General features: G+C 41.9%; 2 protein-coding genes across 2 annotated transcripts; both read right to left on the minus strand.

The window, feature by feature from the left end:
- Nucleotides 1-1,274: 1,274 nt before the first annotated feature.
- On the minus strand, nt 1,275-13,248 carry lonrf4 (LON peptidase N-terminal domain and ring finger 4). The gene is made up of 12 exons (XM_008278124.1): nt 12,404-13,248; nt 10,556-10,674; nt 9,822-9,944; nt 9,088-9,276; nt 8,862-8,979; nt 8,550-8,625; nt 8,215-8,329; nt 7,473-7,594; nt 7,175-7,333; nt 5,402-5,564; nt 5,140-5,289; nt 1,275-4,479 (listed from the first exon to the last, which is right to left on the minus strand). The coding sequence occupies exons 1-12, from the start codon at nt 12,699-12,701 to the stop codon at nt 4,330-4,332; spliced, it is 1,782 nt and encodes a 593-aa protein (XP_008276346.1). The 5' UTR covers nt 12,702-13,248; the 3' UTR covers nt 1,275-4,329.
- Nucleotides 13,249-14,587: 1,339 nt separating this feature from the next.
- On the minus strand, nt 14,588-16,622 carry med7 (mediator complex subunit 7). Its single transcript, XM_008278125.1, has 2 exons — nt 16,482-16,622; nt 14,588-15,618 (listed from the first exon to the last, which is right to left on the minus strand). Exon 2 carries the CDS (start codon nt 15,607-15,609, stop codon nt 14,851-14,853), a length of 759 nt encoding a protein of 252 aa, XP_008276347.1. The 5' UTR covers nt 15,610-15,618; nt 16,482-16,622; the 3' UTR covers nt 14,588-14,850.
- Between the last annotated feature and the right edge of the window lie 1,236 nt (nt 16,623-17,858).

Raw genomic sequence — 17,858 nt, forward strand, 5'->3', positions numbered from 1 at the left:
TAGTAGTTGTAAATCAAACATAGCCCCAATGGGAATCTGTTGAAATAATATAGGGGGCGCCGTTGAGCCGTGTTGCATTTTACAACTTGGCCCAGCCTGACTTTTTTATTCATCCTGACCTGCTCTATATGCCTACAAAATTGTGTAAACCAAATGTGCTTTTGACAAGACTCTGTTGAAATTTTGAAGGTGGCGCTGTGGAGCAATTTTTCTATTGAGGTGTGTATTGTTCTTCCAAATTATAAAATTTTTCACTGGGTCTGATGTACATGGCAATTTTGGTGAGTTTTCGAGTACGTTTAGGGCCTCAAAAACGCGTCTCTTTGGCACGAATAATAATAATAATCCGAGCAGTTCCAATAGGGTCTTCAATAGGGACCCTAAAAAGGACGTGAGGTTAAATATCAACTCAAATAGTATTTGCTGCATTGTGCAAACAATTGAATCTTCTAGACCAGCGTTCAGGATGACTAATATTTGAAGCAAATGGTACTTTTAGAAGACTCATGCAGCAAAATTTAGTCTAACTTTGCCCCAAATACCAAGTTCTACTCATTTGCAGGTTTCAGGACGTCAGAAACGGTCATTTTGGTTCACGTTCACCTACTCAAGCTGCTATTTTTTACCGTAAATCAACCCACTGTGCACCAAGTGCTAAACAGAAGATAGAAAAAATAGCAACTAGCTAATGCATGTGGTGGAGAGACAGATATGTCATTGTGGAACTGGTTGAGGTGGAAAACAGACTGAGTCATTTGGAGTTGGGAACTCCAAATGACTGTTGATGTTGCTTTTTAGCAACTGCATGCACATGTGTTTGCTGCAGCTTCATACAGTGATCAGTGTCATAGCTTTTCTCCTCCTGCAAATATGAGTTAGTGCAAGTTCCAGAGGAGTGTTTCAGTATTATTTTATATTTACCATAAATAGCTGTTATTTTTTTATTTTTTTATTAGGAGTCTCCAACATGCAGAAATGAACTTCAACTCTATCTTATTTTCTTGTACGAGAATTATTTTGTCCTATTCTGACTGAGACTTTTTATCCCTTTATATATCCACATTGTTATATATTTTTAACTGTTTTCTCTGTCAGAAAACAAGACCATTTGCATGCTGCGTTTCTATTTTTGTTCCGTGCTCAGCTTCTGTCACGCTGTGAGCTGCAATAAGTCGTGCCGCTTCCATTTGGCGTGTAATACCACCTTAATAACCAACAAAAATTGGCAGCAAGACTCAAATCACACAAAACACACAAATTAAACGACGATAATGTAGAATTAGCTTTGAAAATCTTTACTTGTAATAACATTTAAAAAGTCATCCATGGGGCAAGCAAGAAAAAAAAACAAAAAATAATATTCAGATTAAGATCTTTTTTTTTTACTACTCGTGGCTCAGAGAAGGAGGAACAAATGCAGATTATTCAAACTGAAACTGCTTCACTTTCAGTGGTTTCAAATACACCTGTTGCTGACAGAGAGGGTTTTAAACTATGCGCAGAGAAAAAGAGACATGTCGTTAGTTCAAACAGACCACCGACCGTCAGACCACAGCGACCAACACTTCTTGCAAAGCAGCAGCACATAGCAGGGACACGTGACCATGGTGCTTTTCACACCCTTTACCAAGTACGCGAGTGTTGTTCTCATGGGAAACTGCTGTCAAGACTGGGTCACTTATTATACTTTGTGTTCTGTGTCTGGAGACAATGTTCATAACTGTGTTGGAGGGCATTTTCCAAGAGTCCAATAACACCGCAGCTAAAGTTAATGGACGTCTGCCAGGGTATAAAAGATGCAAAAAGCTGCAGCCTAAACGAGCTGAAATGAAGCTCGACTGCACTGCAATGTACGAGTGGCACACAAGTTGAACCTTTTCAGTGATTATAGGCGAATTAAATCTTAAAATGAAAAAAAAAAAAAAGGGCTGTTTTTATTTCAAAGGGAAATTGCGTTCTGTATTCACCGGAGTAAACTAAAATGAGACTGATGGCTGTGATCAGCATACATCGGCGTTTTATTCGGAGAAAAGTGGCAATAAAACTGACAAACAGAAATATGCACGACTTGCAAAAAGAGGGAAAACGTGTAAAGGATTAAAGCCGAACTTTCGAAAACAAATTTCACTGCACTGAAGTATTGTTCTTGAAAGTGAAAGTCAGTGGACGGGGGCCTGTTGTAGTCATGTATTGCTGTCGTGCGTTCAATGTGTTGAAAACTCTGTAAGAATGTCAATCCCTTTTCGATTTAAATTAGCTTTAATCATCTCTGGCAGCAGGAGACTGACCTTCAGATTGCATTTCATCATTCAGTGAAATAAATACTGCTAGCTTTGGAGACATGCTGTAATAACTGGCACATTTTAATGTTATATTGGAACTTCATTCCTGGATGGCTTCAAAAAGTGAAGAAAAAACCTGCATTTTACCCCCCTCAAGTAGACAGAGCCTGTTAATCAAGTAACCAATGCCTCCTCAGTATCCATCAGTCTCTCCATTTGTTTGCATTTAGTCTCATAATTACCCCTTTCACTCGAAGCTATATCTACATCGCCACACGAGCCTGGAACTTTCTCTCTATCGTACAAACTGCATCTAAAAAGTGGACTAATTCTTGCTGTTTAGTGATATGCTGGCCGTGAAAAAAATGTCAGTTCAACAACCACCATACGAAAGGCATGAAGGTCCATGATGGAGACAGACATTAACACAGTGACGACGTAGCTAACTATTCTATAAAGCTTTTTTTCGCATAGAAATACCTATGGCACATTTATCAAAGTAAAAAAAAAAAAACACACACACACAAATAAAACCCAGTCAAGCCCGTATTTGTTAGTAAATTAACTATACATAACTTTGCAGCTTCAACATTCCATGGAATGTAGCACTATATCCATAAAAATCACACAGTCCCTCACATCTGTCTTGTAGAAACTCTAAGACTTGCAGGTCTTCTGATGAGTTGGCCCAGGCACTCAAAGGCACCATGGCTGGTGGTGGTGGTGGTGGTGGTGGGAGGGCCGGACAGACATAGAGACGGAGTAGGGGGCCAGAGGTAGGTGTCACGGCCTACGCAGAAGCCCCACAAGGGGGGAGGGGACTCAGTCCTAGTCAGACCGCAACCAAGGTGTTCTAGCCAAATGACTGCATGTTACAGCTTCCCCTGGACAAGAGATGTTAACACGGCGTCATGGATCTCAAAGGGAGCGCACATTACAGTAGCTGTCATCAGTGCTCAAAACAAACACGTCATATCTAATTTAAAAACAAAAAACAGCTAATGAAAATGAAATGATGGACGAAAATTACTTATTTACAGCCGACACACAAACATACATACAGTGCTGTATTCCTACTTTACCATCAACATACAAAAAAATCACAGGTTCATACTGTAAAACAAACCTCCCACTGACCGAGCCCGTCCTCTCCTAATTTCACAGACGTCATTTTTTCCACTGGACAAGAACGAGCGGCATCCAGAGACAGCAGCTTTCACACATTAAAAAGAATCGCTGCCATGTGAGACTATAAATTATTATTGCAGTATTCGCTAATACTAAAAAGAGATCCTTTGAAGATTATTCAATAGTATGAAACGAGCCGTTTTCTGCGGCTGCCCCGAAGCAAATACCTGCAACTAAAATGCAAGCATCGCAAGTAGTGCTCTGTAGCAAAAGAAGGACAATCAGAATACCCAAACGTGATTACCTGCAACGCATTCAACCCTCTGAGGCACATAGTCCTGCAAAATCTCTACAAATGATGTGCTGTTAAAGTGTTTTCTCACTCAGAACTGAACTATGATAATGCAAAGGGTCCAATTTGAACAGGCAACACATGACAGAAAGGTCGGCTGTACTAGCTTAGCTGGGGGGGAAAAAAACAACAAACAGTGACACCCAGTGTCCATTTTCAGCAATATTATCTGAAATTCACTGATTTAGTTCATCCACAAATAATAATTAAGATGACCCGAAACAAGAAGCATCTTTGGTCAACCCTGCAGTTCTTACTGGTACAGCAAGTACAACGTGTATTCACAAAACTGTTCTGGTGTAAGAAAGATAACATACGCAAACAGCAAACTGTACAAATGCATTGTGTTCTGTAGTAAAATCACTAGCCGTCTGCTACTGACCAGGTTGATTTGGCCTTGAGCTAGGACTTTAAAACAGTCCCTCCATGATTTCAGAGTAGTTCCCAAACCCAAGCTGGAACTCAGTGTAGTGAGTGCATTCACTGGTTTCACGCCCATTCGTGTATGTGTGCGTAGTATTCGACTCTTGGCTAGGTGTGGCCACGAAACCACTGTGCTGTAGGGTTCTAGCTTTGAGAGAAGTACTCGAGGACGAGGCGAAGGTGTCCCAGCCGGTCTTTGAGTGAGGTCAGGGACAGGACAGTGGTTTGATAAGCGGGGTCCAGCTGGAGGACAGACAGCAGCCACCAGCACCACGCTGGACCGTTGGACGAAGCCTAGAGGAACGTTAATAAAGTTAGAACAGGAGCACATGACAGCACACCAATGCATTAAACACCAGCCCATTGGCCCATCTGGTATGAATCATGTGACGTTACTCTTACTCGTTTGTTTTTCAAGTGTACTGTAACATTTGAAATTTCTGACGTTTTTAATGACTTCATTTCGGCAGCTTGCAGGTATTCTGTCCCTATGAATGTTGGTTTTTATTGTAGTCAAAGTGTAGCATGACTGGAGAAGTCTGTACTGCATCATTACCATTAAAAGAAATACGAAACCAAACTTTGTGGGGAAAAACAGCAGACATAACCTTCTTTGTGATTGAAAATCAAGAGTGAAATCTCTGATAGATCCCTTTTTAATGAGAAAAACCGAATTTAAAAATCTGTAATGTTCATGCATTTGCAGTAAATGGATTAAAACATTAGATATTAGCCACAGCATGTGTTTAATAAGTATGGACGCCCTGGGTACTGTGATTACTACGACTAAAACCTCGCATTAATGCAACCAAAAACAATAAGAATTAACCTAATTGTCTACATTGCTGCGGCCAATAAGAAACTCCAAAAAACATTTAAGAACTCAGTGTTTTATGACACAGAAAGGAAAATGGCAGGTTGCAACTACTGTCATAGTCGTGTTAAGGCCCAAACCTGAATGTTTTCATCCTTATCTGGCATCGTGCCGTATTGTCTGTTGATCTGCTCGCGAATGCGGCTGCCGAGGCGCTGATACCAATCCTGGGCCTGCTGGTACACGCTGTCATGGAGACGCTGTAAAAGCTCCAGCTCGCTACCATCAACCTGCAAAAGAGGATGCACAGACATTAGAATAAATAATACATTAAAATCGTATTATTTTCATTGCGCGTCTTTTTGAAGTATTGCTATAGTTTGCCATCTTTAAGACCCTGACCTTAAGGTCCTCCAGGTACTCGATATCAGCGGTGTGGTAGCCGTCCCTCTGACCCCTCTTTAGCACCCTGAATCTGCTGCCGCCAACTGTTTCCACATAAGACCGTCCATCCGGCAGCAGCTCCAGACCGAGGATCTCCAACATACAGCCATAGTCTGCAAACCTGAAGCACAGCAGACAAAACAATCTGTAGGTTGTATCCCGTAAAATAAATCTTTGCATAATATAACACAGCACTGTTGCCTCGCAGCAAGAAGGTCGCCGGTTCGCGTCCCGGTGGGGGCACCGGAATCTTTCTGCGTGGAGTTTGCATGTTCTCTCCGTGCAGCGTGGGTTCTCTCCAGGTTCTCCAGCTTCCTCCCACAGTCCAAAAACATGTTGAGGTTAGTTGGTGATTCTAAATTGTCTGTAGGTGTGAATGTGAGTGTGCTTGGTGTCTGTCTCTAAGTGTAGCCCTGTGATAGACTGGTGACCTGTCCAGGTGTCTCCTGCCTTCGCCCTGAGTCAGCTGGGATAGACTCCAGCCCCCCACGACCCGAGTGAGGATTAAGCGGTGTATAGATAATGGATGGATGGATGATATAACACTCAACAAGGAAAATGTTTTACATTTATCATCATGCAAAAAAGGTTGTTACAGTCAGTAAAGTATTCAAACTAATAAGAAATCCTCAGTTTGAAAGCACAAGAACAGAGATTGAGTGTTTACATCTATAATCTTACAAATGTATAATCATACATGTGGCACAGAAAGAGAATTTTACACTTTGTAGAACATTTTAAAAACTCAGTCAGATCATCAAAATCCAACTTCACTAAACATTGTGAGTTATGTGGGGCTACTCTCTCTTTTTCAGCCTGTCAAAACACTATTTTTTATTTACACTTTTTGGAAGCGTCATCCTAGGAAAGCTGTGTTATCTACATCCCTCCCAACTGTTTTGTCACTCACCTATCAGTTACTCAGTTTACACGTTTAAATATAATTTTTCATTTTGACTTCACCATTATAATCTTGCTGGGGACATGAATAGCATGGCGACATTGTGTAACTAGTAACAAGATATTCAGAAGGAGGTGAAAATGCACTGCAGCTCTCATGGCAGATTGGTGACCATGTTGTTATTTTCCACCCCCTCAGGGTCACATATGACTGATTTAAACTTTGCACACTGTGCTGCGCTGCTGACAAACCCACCAGGCTCCACCTCGCCTGCTGTGAGCTTCACAGCTACAGAACTGCTCGACGTGGTCCCTCCACACCCAGACACAAAACTGCAAACATCTATTTCAAAGCAAAGGGGCCTTTAGCCCAGCTATAGTAATGCGTCATTGCTTTCTGCCCAGGAGGCATTGTGGGACGGCGGTTATCGCTGTTGCCTCACAGGAACAAGGTTGTGGGTTCAAACTTGTCGGTCATTTGGGGCCTTTTTGTGCAGAGTTTGCATGTTCTCTCTGTGCCAGCTTGTATTTTCTCCAGGTGCACCAGCTTCCTCACAGTACTGGTGACTCTAAATTGGTCATTTGTGTGTATGTGTGCATGTTGTCTGTCTCTTTGTATTGGCTCTGTGATGGACTGGCACCTTGTCCAGGGTGCGTCGGCCTTTAGCTCATTGCCAGCTGGGACAGGCTTCAGCCCTTTGTTACCCTCTACAGGATAAAGCTGGTTATAGCAGATGGATGAATGGAAGATTTTTTTCCCTAACACACGATTTAAAAATAGCTTTTGATCTGATGCTTTGACGTATTACTGAGTGTGTTTTTTTTTTTTACCCTTTGCCATGCTCATAGCTGCACATGCCAAACTTCTTGGTGCCCGTCTCCATGCAGCGTCGCATCATCAGTCGATACCGAGGCTCAAAGATGTGCAGCGGGCAGGGGACTCCGGGGTACGCCACCGTGCAGACAAATATAGGTATGTCCTTAGTAAGACTGGGAGAGACATAACAGGAGAAAGAGAAAAAATAGATGCAGACAAAGATGGAGGAAAGAAGGGAGAGGATTGTGAGAATAAAGCACGATTTAAGTTGCTATAATAACTGAGTGCAGATGGTGTGAGATGGGTACATACTTGGACAGTTCAGCCATCTCGGCATCATGAACCTGCTTCCTCTCTGCCAACTGAGAGGGAAAAAGTCGGGTCATGATGTCCTGAAGCAGAACTGTGGGGTTGTACTTCCTGTTTCTGAAGTACTGGGAAGAGGCAAAGCAAAAGAAAGCAGTTACAACAGCAACACTATGATGTCCATCAGCAGTTATACGTAACACCATGAGTGCTCAAAAGATGCCACAACAGAAGAAGTCAGTGTTGCAGCGAAGAAACAACCAACCATTATAAGGAGTATGTTGCACTTGGGAGCACTGAAGTAATTTTACACAATCCAGCGAAGCTTTTGTGGATTTAAAATATGCAAACTAATTTCACTTGGTCTCCGCTGCATTTAGATAAAGCCGGGCACACAGCAGTGTTTTTTAATCATGATGCCATCAGTGAAATATAGAAATGAAGAACCAATAAGTTCTCTTGTCCTGTAACATAATGCGTGTTTGTTATCACATGAGACGCGTATGAGAAATCAGTTATCAGAGGAAGACTCTTCACACCGCACTGTCTCGATGCTATAGCGGGGGCCTGGTGATTTTACCCTGCCTGACCTAAATTTAGTGCTTGAAGACCACAATGTGGTGGCAATAACAAAGCTTGAATTATTAAGCAGCTCTTAAAGTAAAGATGTTTGTGAGATAAAAACAAGTCCCCTTTTCTTTCCATTAGGCTCGAAATAGACGTATTCAGAGCGTCTGGAGGTGGTTACCTCTTGTAGCGGCTGCTTGCAGAGTGGGCAGCGGAGATTGTGGTCAAGACTCCTCTCGATGCAGTTTTTGCAGAAGGTGTGACCGCAAGGAGTTGTGACTGGCTCAAAAAACAACCTTCGGAGGTCAGACACAGACATGAGTTAAACGGATATTCGTGCTGTTTGTACAGTAGCCGTTAGTGCTTGTGCATCAACAGCATTTGTGCTAAACATTAACCAGCGAGAGAGAGAGAGAGAGAGAGAGAGAGGAGAGCGAGAACAAAATCAGCCTGATATATGACTCCGCTGCAGGAAAGCCGAACACAGCACTGCATTATGGATTACAGGACACTAACCTAATGCAGAGAGGGCACTCGAAGTCTGACACAGTGAGAACACCCAGGGTTTTCTCTCGGCGGTGATTACTTTCACCTAAGACAGAAAGAGAAAGGAGACGAAGAACAGTCACTTGAAGGATTTATGATGACTTCATCCTTCTGAAGAAGAAGAAGAAGAAGAAGCTGCAATTATTATGCAATTTCAAACCATCTGGTGGGCGTTATGGGAAAGCTGTTCGTAGTGACAATGGCAAAGATGATTCACGACGAAGACAATGATGATGAAGATGACAGGCAGATGAAAAAAAAAAAAAAAGTGTGTCACCCTACCTCTGCCGTGCCCCTCTTCCTTCCTCGTCATCATCTCTTCGTCCTCTTCAGCGGTGGGGAGGAAGGAAACAGCTTGGCAGAGGCTGAGGCAGCACTCAGTCCCTGTGTCATGCTTCACCTTGGCATCGGAAAGATGTACGGTTTCGTCAGTTAGGATTTACACTCACATCCAGGCTCCTACCAACCCACAACCCAGCCTTAAAGCGGATTTTGATGAAACGCTCACCTGGTGCGCCTCTCTCCTCCCTTTCCCCTCTCCCTTCTCTCCGTGTGGATGTTTGAAGCCCTCGGCGTGAGTCGGCCCCTGGGAGCCGCTGAGGGTGGTGATGGGGTAGGGCTCTTTCAGGTACTCGGACACCACCTGCAAAATACAGGGCACCTCCTCTGGCACTGCCACTCCCTCAGCCTCCAGGATCTGCAGCGGATTAGTCACAAAAAAAGCAGCGTTCGTTTTTATCAGTACAGCAACGTAAAAAACAATAAAAAGTTAATATGGATGTAAATACTTTTTGCATTTTAACTAAATTTTCTAACGCAGTTACCAGAAACTATTAAAACACTGATTCAAACTAGTGAAATCGCACACAAATCAAATTTAAAAAATAAATAAAAATTTTAAAAAGTCATTAGATATCAGATTGAAAACATACTGGAAACAATTATCCAAGGTAAGTTCAGCCCCTGAACATATCCACGATGTGATTCATTATATTCTTCATATTCCGTCTCTTAAAATCATCTTAAAAGTCTGTCAGTGATCCGTGCAGCTCTCCATAAAAAAAAGCTGCAGCAATCAATCTCTTTTGCTGCTTTAACTTTATAACACTTTCATGTGGCAAACTGCATCTCTTCTCATCTTTCTGTAAATTTTTCATTTTACACAAACGCTTACGCTCCGTGTTATGAATAATAAATCAAATTAAGTTTGCTTCTGATGAGCGGTCAGAAAGATAAACCAACCTTCTTGATCTGGCTCTTCGCAGGAACAAAGTCAGCTTGAAGTTTTAGGCAACGGTGGAACTGGATGAGGGCTTCTTTCTGCTGACCCATTTCCAGCAGGACATTCCCTTTCCGAAAGAAGCCCTGCACAAAACAGAACAGCGCGATCAGGCTCGTCGCCGCTTGTATAACCACCCGACCACACAGCCGCTCATTGTAGAGAACTTGAAATTTGCACAGCCTCATCAATAAGTTGATTTGATTTATGTCGCTGGATAATAGATGCTATTTGCGTCATGTGTCACTTCAAGCTAAATTGGTAAATGAGGAAATGTGATGTGAAATTGTGACATAACCCATCACTGGAAATACAATGAAACGATATAAATGATCACACACTGATGCTCTCCTACATTAGCAGTGAGCCGCCCACGAGCACGGAGTGATTAAATGACATTATGACATAAGTAGCTGTTTGCATAACATTGTGAATGACATAACACCAATAAAAGCAGAAAGTTGCTCTAAATGGGTCAGCGTGGCACGCTAAGGCACGCAAAAGCCAAATATTAAAAGAGGCAGCACCTTCTTTGGTTATGTGTGTGTGTGCTGCCATTACACGCGTGTTACAAAAGCAACCAACACAGTATGCGGGGCTAAGTTCAGCGTACCGACCTGTGCAGAGGAAGACTGCACTGACGCTTTAAATATGGTTTGTGGCTGGTAGAGCAAAAGCGAGAAATAACGTCTCTCACCTCTGTCCAGACGGGACGAAGGCAGCAGAGGTAGTCGAGGTCCGTCAGAGCATCAGAGAAACGCATCAGGCCGCAGTTTGCTTCAGCTCTGTACACCTTCAAGCTTTGATCATCTGGGACTAAAGATGCAAAAAAAAAAAAAACAGCAGAGAGAGTAAAGGTAAAGATGAAAGAGACAAAATGCTTGACGTACTGTACATCATTTAAAAGAGGCTTAGGCTCTATTTACTTACTGTGCCGCATACAAACATGCAGCGTGCACAGGCATGAAACAGTCTGCATAACAAGTGTCTCTGCTTTCCCAGGAACACTGAGGGAATCTATCCAAAAACTTGTGACTCATCAGCCCGATATAATAGATCGCTATTAGCACTAACACTGACCTGATTAAACACAACCCAACTGATCCCCCATTGACTGCTACTTCAAAGTCACTGATATTACAAAACTGTAACGCTACAAAGGTTAAAATGGGCCAGTTAAGGCATAATCAGGATTGAAAAAAAACACTACAAGGTTTGATTTGTAAACAGAATAGTTCCAATTGGCAAAGTGAACAGTCCGTGCACTTTCTATGACATAAAAGTAACATGTGCACCATCGCTTCTTACTCCAGAACTGGTTAAATACAAGATTTGAATGACATGTTTCGGCCCTATTTGTTAAAACTGATGTTCAACAAAACTAGCTATGGTTTCTTCAAAAATTTTACAGGCTTCATGTAACAACGTGGGCATGTGTGCAGTCTAGGCTCAGAGTGTCACTGTTGCACAAGGCTGTTAAGTCATGTTTATATAGCATATTTAGGCCTTTACAAACACAATGGCAGTGCGTGGCAATGCTCACATTGTGAAATAGCTTATGAAAATTATCACACCAGACCTCAATGACAAAAGAAAAACTGGAGTACCCAAAACTACCTGGAGATCACAGCACAATAACCTACAATGCCGGAGCAAGGGAATTAGCAATATTTTGGATTGGCAGAGACGGCAAGCAAGAGGGTAATTCAGTGGCACACTGATTCACAGTAGCGCAAACACGCCTACAATCCCCACGACGCCTACTGACTCGACCAACACATCTAGGGCAGAAGTTGTCCCTTTTACTTCCTCGCGGCTGCAAGACGAAAATAAGGTCAACTGCACATGCAAATGCAATTTTGAGATTGAAAAAAATGTATCCCACAATGTAAAGGACAACCTGCTCTAAAGCACACAACTTCCCGCAGCCTGTTCCTTAAATTCTCCCAGTCAGCAGCTGTCACTGCTCCTTTTACTGTTTGTCATACTGTGTGCGACTGACTAAGACAGATGGGAAAAACCCAACAGATGCATCCTCAACTGAGTGTTTCTTATGCTGCACAAATCACTGGTTTAAGCTGGTGTTCAACTGAAATGTTTCAATACTTGTACAAAAAGAAGAACAAGTCTCTTTTTATAAACCTCAGAGAGAAGAAGGGGCATCTGGGGATTGTTTACTGACCCAGATATACATTCAGGTCATGAACAGTCTCAGACAGTAGATATAATGAACCCTGTGACTTCCAGATCTGTGCTTGAAAACACCAAGTTGCATCTCTTTTCTTTTTGTCACTACACCTCCTGCATCGCGCTGCTGTGCACATTTTGTTGCAGAGAGGGCTGCACTATCAGCAACCATCACTGGGCACCAGCCAAAATTGTGTGCAGTGCGTAAAACTCATCAGTGCGTCTCCTTGATTTGAAATAAGGCAGATGTGGGTTTTGAGGCCTCCTTTTTTTTTTGACCACAGAACTTACACTGCACATGTGAGAAACTTCTGTGTGGTGTGTGCAGCTATGCAGATGTCTCGCATGTGTCCCTTACCTAAGCGCAGCCCCTCATCTGCGATGCGTAAAGCTTCGGAGAAGTCGTTGGCTTTGAGTTTCTCCTGAATATGGCACTTCATCCTTGTCTCCTCGGGGCAGCACTTCTCCGCCACACTGATGAGCAGCACGTTGTTCTTCATGCTTTTCACCTCCTTTTGTTTTAACCTCTCTTTGCACGACGGGCATTTGGACGGGAGGAAGCCCCCCACGCACCTCCGACAGAACGTGTGGCCGCAGGACATGGTCACCGGCTCGCACATCAGGAAGAGACAGAGCGGACACTCCAGCAGATCCATCGCGATCAGGGTTATGTCACCAGAACAAGGTCCCACGGGAAGAATTGTGGCTTTGTTCGTCAAAGCGATGCGGAGAGGCGGTTCTGTGTAGTATTATTGCACGGACCATTTAAACACCATACTGACAGCTAAAGCGATACAGTAAACGTGTCCCACATCTGCTCGAACCGCACCGGGTTTTTTTTCTTTTTTTTGTCCAGCTCGGCTAATTCGAGCATACATATGCTCACCTCACAGATTTTTCCTTTTCGTGTAAAATGTGCTCAGTGACATTTCGTTTGCAGCCTTAACTTAAGTCTTTGGTTTGGGGCAAATGACATCTTCCCTTTCATGAAACAGGTAAAATAAAGACACTCGGCTTCCAGTCCCAACACGCCGCTTTCCTTCACGCTCCAAACTCCACAAACGCCACGAACAGTGTAACTGCACATTAGTATTCTTTGATTGTTATACTCCGTGTACGCTTTTAACCCCTGTAGCGAAGTATCCACGGCCACGAAGCGAGGTTACTGTGTAACACCATTACATTACATAAATAAAGATCACGTGACGCCCCAGCGCGCAATCCGATTGGATGAAAAAGTGGCTTTCCGCCCTGTTGTGAAACACAAGGATGCCGAGTTTCATAACATAATTCCTGCGACTAAAATTCTTTGCTTTTTTTTAATCGTTCGGTTTATTTAAAACACGGGGGGATGAGTTGATAGTGTCATGTGTCCGGCAGCGGCAGTGATGCTGTTTTTTTTTAAGGGTATGGGATATGGAAGTTACCTTGTCACAGCGCAGGGAATCCCAGCAGAGGATAATAACACCAGCTGAGGGGGGGGCGGGGTGGAAGGATCATGACATAAACCTAGTTATGTGTGCATCCTACAAAAACACGCCCATATTTTGTAATGTTTAAAATGTTTACTTGTCTCTGCGGAGGTCCAAAATGCCTAATGACGCCTCAGCTGCTGGCATTGGTCATCTGAAAAACGTCAGTGTGCTGCAGAGACTCGAGCCTGTCTCAGTATTCTGGGTCAATCAAATGAGGCTGGAGGCTGCCATTGGTCAAATAAAAAGCACTTCTTTGATTGACATTCTTGGAGCCTTCTTTCCTCCAAGCGCCACAAATGCACCAAAAATCTGTCAGCGTGGAAAATACATGCTTTATATAGCACATGCATAACTAAGCATTAAGCAACAAATCTGTTATCTGCATTGTTACCCAACAACAGAGCTGAGAAAAGGTTGTACTCAAAGAAAAACTGTCAAATAGACTCTGAGAGCATTGTTTTTATCTTTTAAATTGAAAAACATGGGGTACCTTATATCATCTGTCACCATTTCTTCAAAGTTTGAATTCATACTAACTTATTAAAAGTGCAATAATTCAGATATTTTTTTCAAAAAGTAGCTTTAAAAATATAATCGGAGCGCTGTAGTGACAAGCATACTTACACACATTACTTAAACTGATTGTCACAGTCAATATTCAAATCCCCCCTCCACTTCAGATTTGTGTTGCAATCCCTCTAAGCGATGTGTTTCCATAACCAAACCACATGCATGTACAGAGGCTTAACAGGCACCCTGGTGGAAGGGTTGCATTTCTTTCTTTCTAACCATTGTTAAGGAGTAACTGGCTGGAAGCTAACAACAGACTGGTTAAACTGTTTAGCACTTCAATGAAAACCTGAAGTAAACATGCTTGAGCGAGGTAGGCGTGACTACACTCTCTTGCACACTGACCTTTCCATAACCACTCTTACGAGGTTATACAAGTCGCACGTCACGGTGACAAGATTTCAATGCTAAGCAAACGTAAAACAATGCGAGTGGTTACATGGAATTTTGTGATCTGGTGTTTACTTGCTCGTGTTGCAGTGACAGCACTTCACTCATACTGCCAAAAGAATTTTCTTTATTGGTTTTATTGTAAAAACTGGAAGTTGGTAGCCCAATTGATCAGCGTGATACTTAAAGTCTTTGAATACAGAAACTGGCAATAATATCTACATGACTTAAAACAAAAGCACCATTCAATGCCAAGTGTGACTTCAGACCCAGTAAAACCAGCAAACATACCCATAGTGACACTCAGTACAACACAACCCCCCCCAATCATTTAGGTATAGAAAACATAAACAACTACCCAAAATTAAACCTAGGCTATTTCATCAATAATACTGCACATGGCGGCATCCTTGTCCCATATTTTGTCCCTCTTTGACGCAAGGATGTTTTTGTCCTGGTGACCTGTGGCCATGCAGCTGCTGCCTGCTTCCTCCACATCCATGGGTTCTGTTTTTAGCCTTGGGGCCTGCCCAGAGGAACCACCAACAGCTGCTGACACACTCTTTGTGATATCACTAACACCTTCTGAACCCTCCATCTGAGGTAAGTCATCGGGTAATGAGGCAAGGCATCCCTGGATCATCTCCACAACCCTCTCCAGGTGTTTCTGGAACCTCTCTGCCGTCTCTAGCCGCTGTCTCTTCTGCACCTCCATCATCACCCTCAGTGTCTCCCTGGCTTGGTGGGGTCTGTACTCATTTATCAGATGGTGCATATGAACAAACAAAAGCTTTATGTCCTCCAGCTTCTCTTCGCGCTTAATACTGCCGGGACTCTTGATAAGGATGTCGAGCAGGTCCAGAAAGTTCACAAGAATGGACATGTTGAGTTTCTTGAGCTCCCGTTTGTGGTCAAACTGCACAGGATGGAGCCTCTCGATGCCTTGGCTCTCCAGAGGACGGATAATAAGGTCATCACATTGAAACTGGTTGCCAAACATCATGTAACTGTCTCTGATAGGTGGAGGCGGCTTGGGAGCCAGACCCTTGCGGATATTTTCATCTGTGTACTCCTTAATGTACTGCATAGGCGGAGGAGGCAGGGCGCTGACCTGCTGTGGTTCACCCATGATGTGCAGCTGAAAAAAAAAAAACACAAGTATGTACAGTAATATATAAATAAAGAATTCAAGTACCCACTAGAAAAAGTGGCCACTCTCCAGAGTATTGAAAATGCATTAATGCAGTCATATGTAAGTAAGCTATTATTGTTGAGGCCTATCCAGTAGTTTTATCCAACTTCTGTACTTGCGAGTAGTTTATTTGACATAAAAAAGGAATGTTTAATGAGCATCACATATGTTTTATATGTAAAAATAGACATTTGCAGTAATTAAAGCTGTAATAAAACCTAACACAGTAAGAAGCAGAGTATCTATAATTTAAATATTATGGAGTAAAATCATTGCATCCGTTGACTAAATATAAAGAATACTTCGTTCAATTAAAGCACTGCAACACACAGAATGCAGTATTTTTTTTTTAAAAAAGCCTTGCAATTTAAATACGGTGACGTTCAATATGTTTAAATATGAGATTCCCCTATTTCAAAACACTACTTTACTCTTCCATTGCTCAGTAAACACAGGATCTTCCCCATTCACAAACTATGTCAAGGCAAAGTTACCCTGGCAGTTGTCTGTACGTCGAACGGAAGAGGCAAGTCGTACTAGTTATGTTAGCGACTATCTGCACGATAATATTACTGACCAAATACTATCATCTGCTACTGAAAGCAGCTATTTGTGTTCCTGAATATGTTAGACGTTCACTTTACAACCAGACGCGGATATGACCAGAACCGCTACATTTTATAGCGAAAGCTAGCTATAAGCTAGCTAAGAGCTATGCCGCTGCTAACCCCGGCTAAACGCTTGTCCCAAACTTTAAGCTAACTAGTAACACAAATAAATGAAAAGACAGTGTGGCTACGTATACGTACCTTTTAAATGACCCCTTAGACGCTGAATATAGACTTTAAATGTAAAATGTTACTGAGGTATAGCATCGGTCAATTAGCTCATGGCTAGCTTAGCTCCTTCCACACACTGACAAGATGGTTCGTTTCTGTTCCATTTCTATTGGCTGAACTGTCCTCGTGACCGCCTCTGATCGCGCTGATTGGACGGCAGCGAACCAACAAAGTAAACGCTGATTGGCCCAAATTGTTTGGAGGCAGAACTATACTCGTGATATCTGGATTGTTGTTGTACAATTTGATTCAATCAAAATTAATTTAAAGCTTTTATTGACGGAATAATGTATAGCTTCGGAAACGTATTTCCACCATATGAGCAACGTTTGAAGTTAATACTGACACACTTAACCTACATAAAATACCACTCAATCTTCCATAACTTTTAAGAATTAACAAGATGGGTTTTTCTTTGGTATCTCATATAAATGGGAATGATTTGCGGAAAAACTACCTTACATGCTTCAGGACTTCCATGGTTAGAAAAAAAAGTGATCTGAGAACAGTTTATGCTCCTGATGAAATTTGTTTTATGTAATGAATGTTCCTGTTTTTCTGTTTTGTTCTTGTATAATGTACATGTTGAATGTTGATTCTACGTTTTTACACTTGTCTACCATCCTACAGTGACTTGTAAAGCTTTTTGTAAAACACTTGAAAACATCTTCAGTACTTGTTGTTGTGATCCCACTGCAATTTAACTAGGCAACAAAAAAGATGCTTTCCTGCCAAAATTGTCTCCTTTACAAAAAAACCCTTACAAATAGGTATGTGCACAAAGTGATTTAAAAAAGAAAAGAATTGTCAAAAACAAACGTGTAGCAGATGAGTTGTTAGGAACAGCAAAACTGTTGTAAAGAGCAAAAATAAAAACTCATTCCTGTTAATGAACTTTGTGTAGGAGTGCTGGGACTTTCCACATTTTTACAGTTTGCTATTTAAATTATTCTGATAATAGTTACTTTATTAAAATACTTTCTTTTTTAAATTTGGCAAATACATTCTTCATTTTGATTTCCTATTTTTGGTTGCTTCCATCTAAAATGTGTCATTCTGTACACCCACAAACACACAATGACAAATGAAATCAAATAAAATTCATTTGTGTTTCACATTCAGCAGCAGAAACATCTTCTCATGAAGGGTTTAGGAGTTAGATGTAACTAGAATTTCATAATAGAACAAAGAGACATGGATTGCTTAGTTCAAAATGTCAAAGCCAATTGTTACAGAAGTATTTTTAACATGACTCAGGGAGCGAGTCTTTGTCCTGTTTTACCCAGATTTTGTAACAGACTTTTTTCCCCTTAAAACCAAAAAAAAAAGTTTTATCAGTAATGACTG

Source organism: Stegastes partitus, unplaced genomic scaffold (assembly GCF_000690725.1).
Source record: "Stegastes partitus isolate 25-593 unplaced genomic scaffold, Stegastes_partitus-1.0.2 Scaffold116, whole genome shotgun sequence".
NCBI classification, from domain to species: Eukaryota; Metazoa; Chordata; class Actinopteri; family Pomacentridae; genus Stegastes; species Stegastes partitus.

Bases quoted from the DNA above. Each gene is read 5' to 3' on its own strand.
- lonrf4 (XM_008278124.1), bottom strand. From the start codon at position 12,701: ATGGATCTGCTGGAGTGTCCGCTCTGTCTCTTCCTGATGTGCGAGCCG. The intron at 9,277-9,821 runs GTTGGTTTATCT...AATCCGCTGCAG, and splicing joins CGAAGAGCCAGATCAAGAAG to ATCCTGGAGGCTGAGGGAGT. The intron at 8,980-9,087 runs GTGAGCGTTTCA...TCCGATGCCAAG, and splicing joins GGAGGAGAGAGGCGCACCAG to GTGAAGCATGACACAGGGAC.
- med7 (XM_008278125.1), bottom strand. From the start codon at position 15,609: ATGGGTGAACCACAGCAGGTCAGCGCCCTGCCTCCTCCGCCTATGCAG.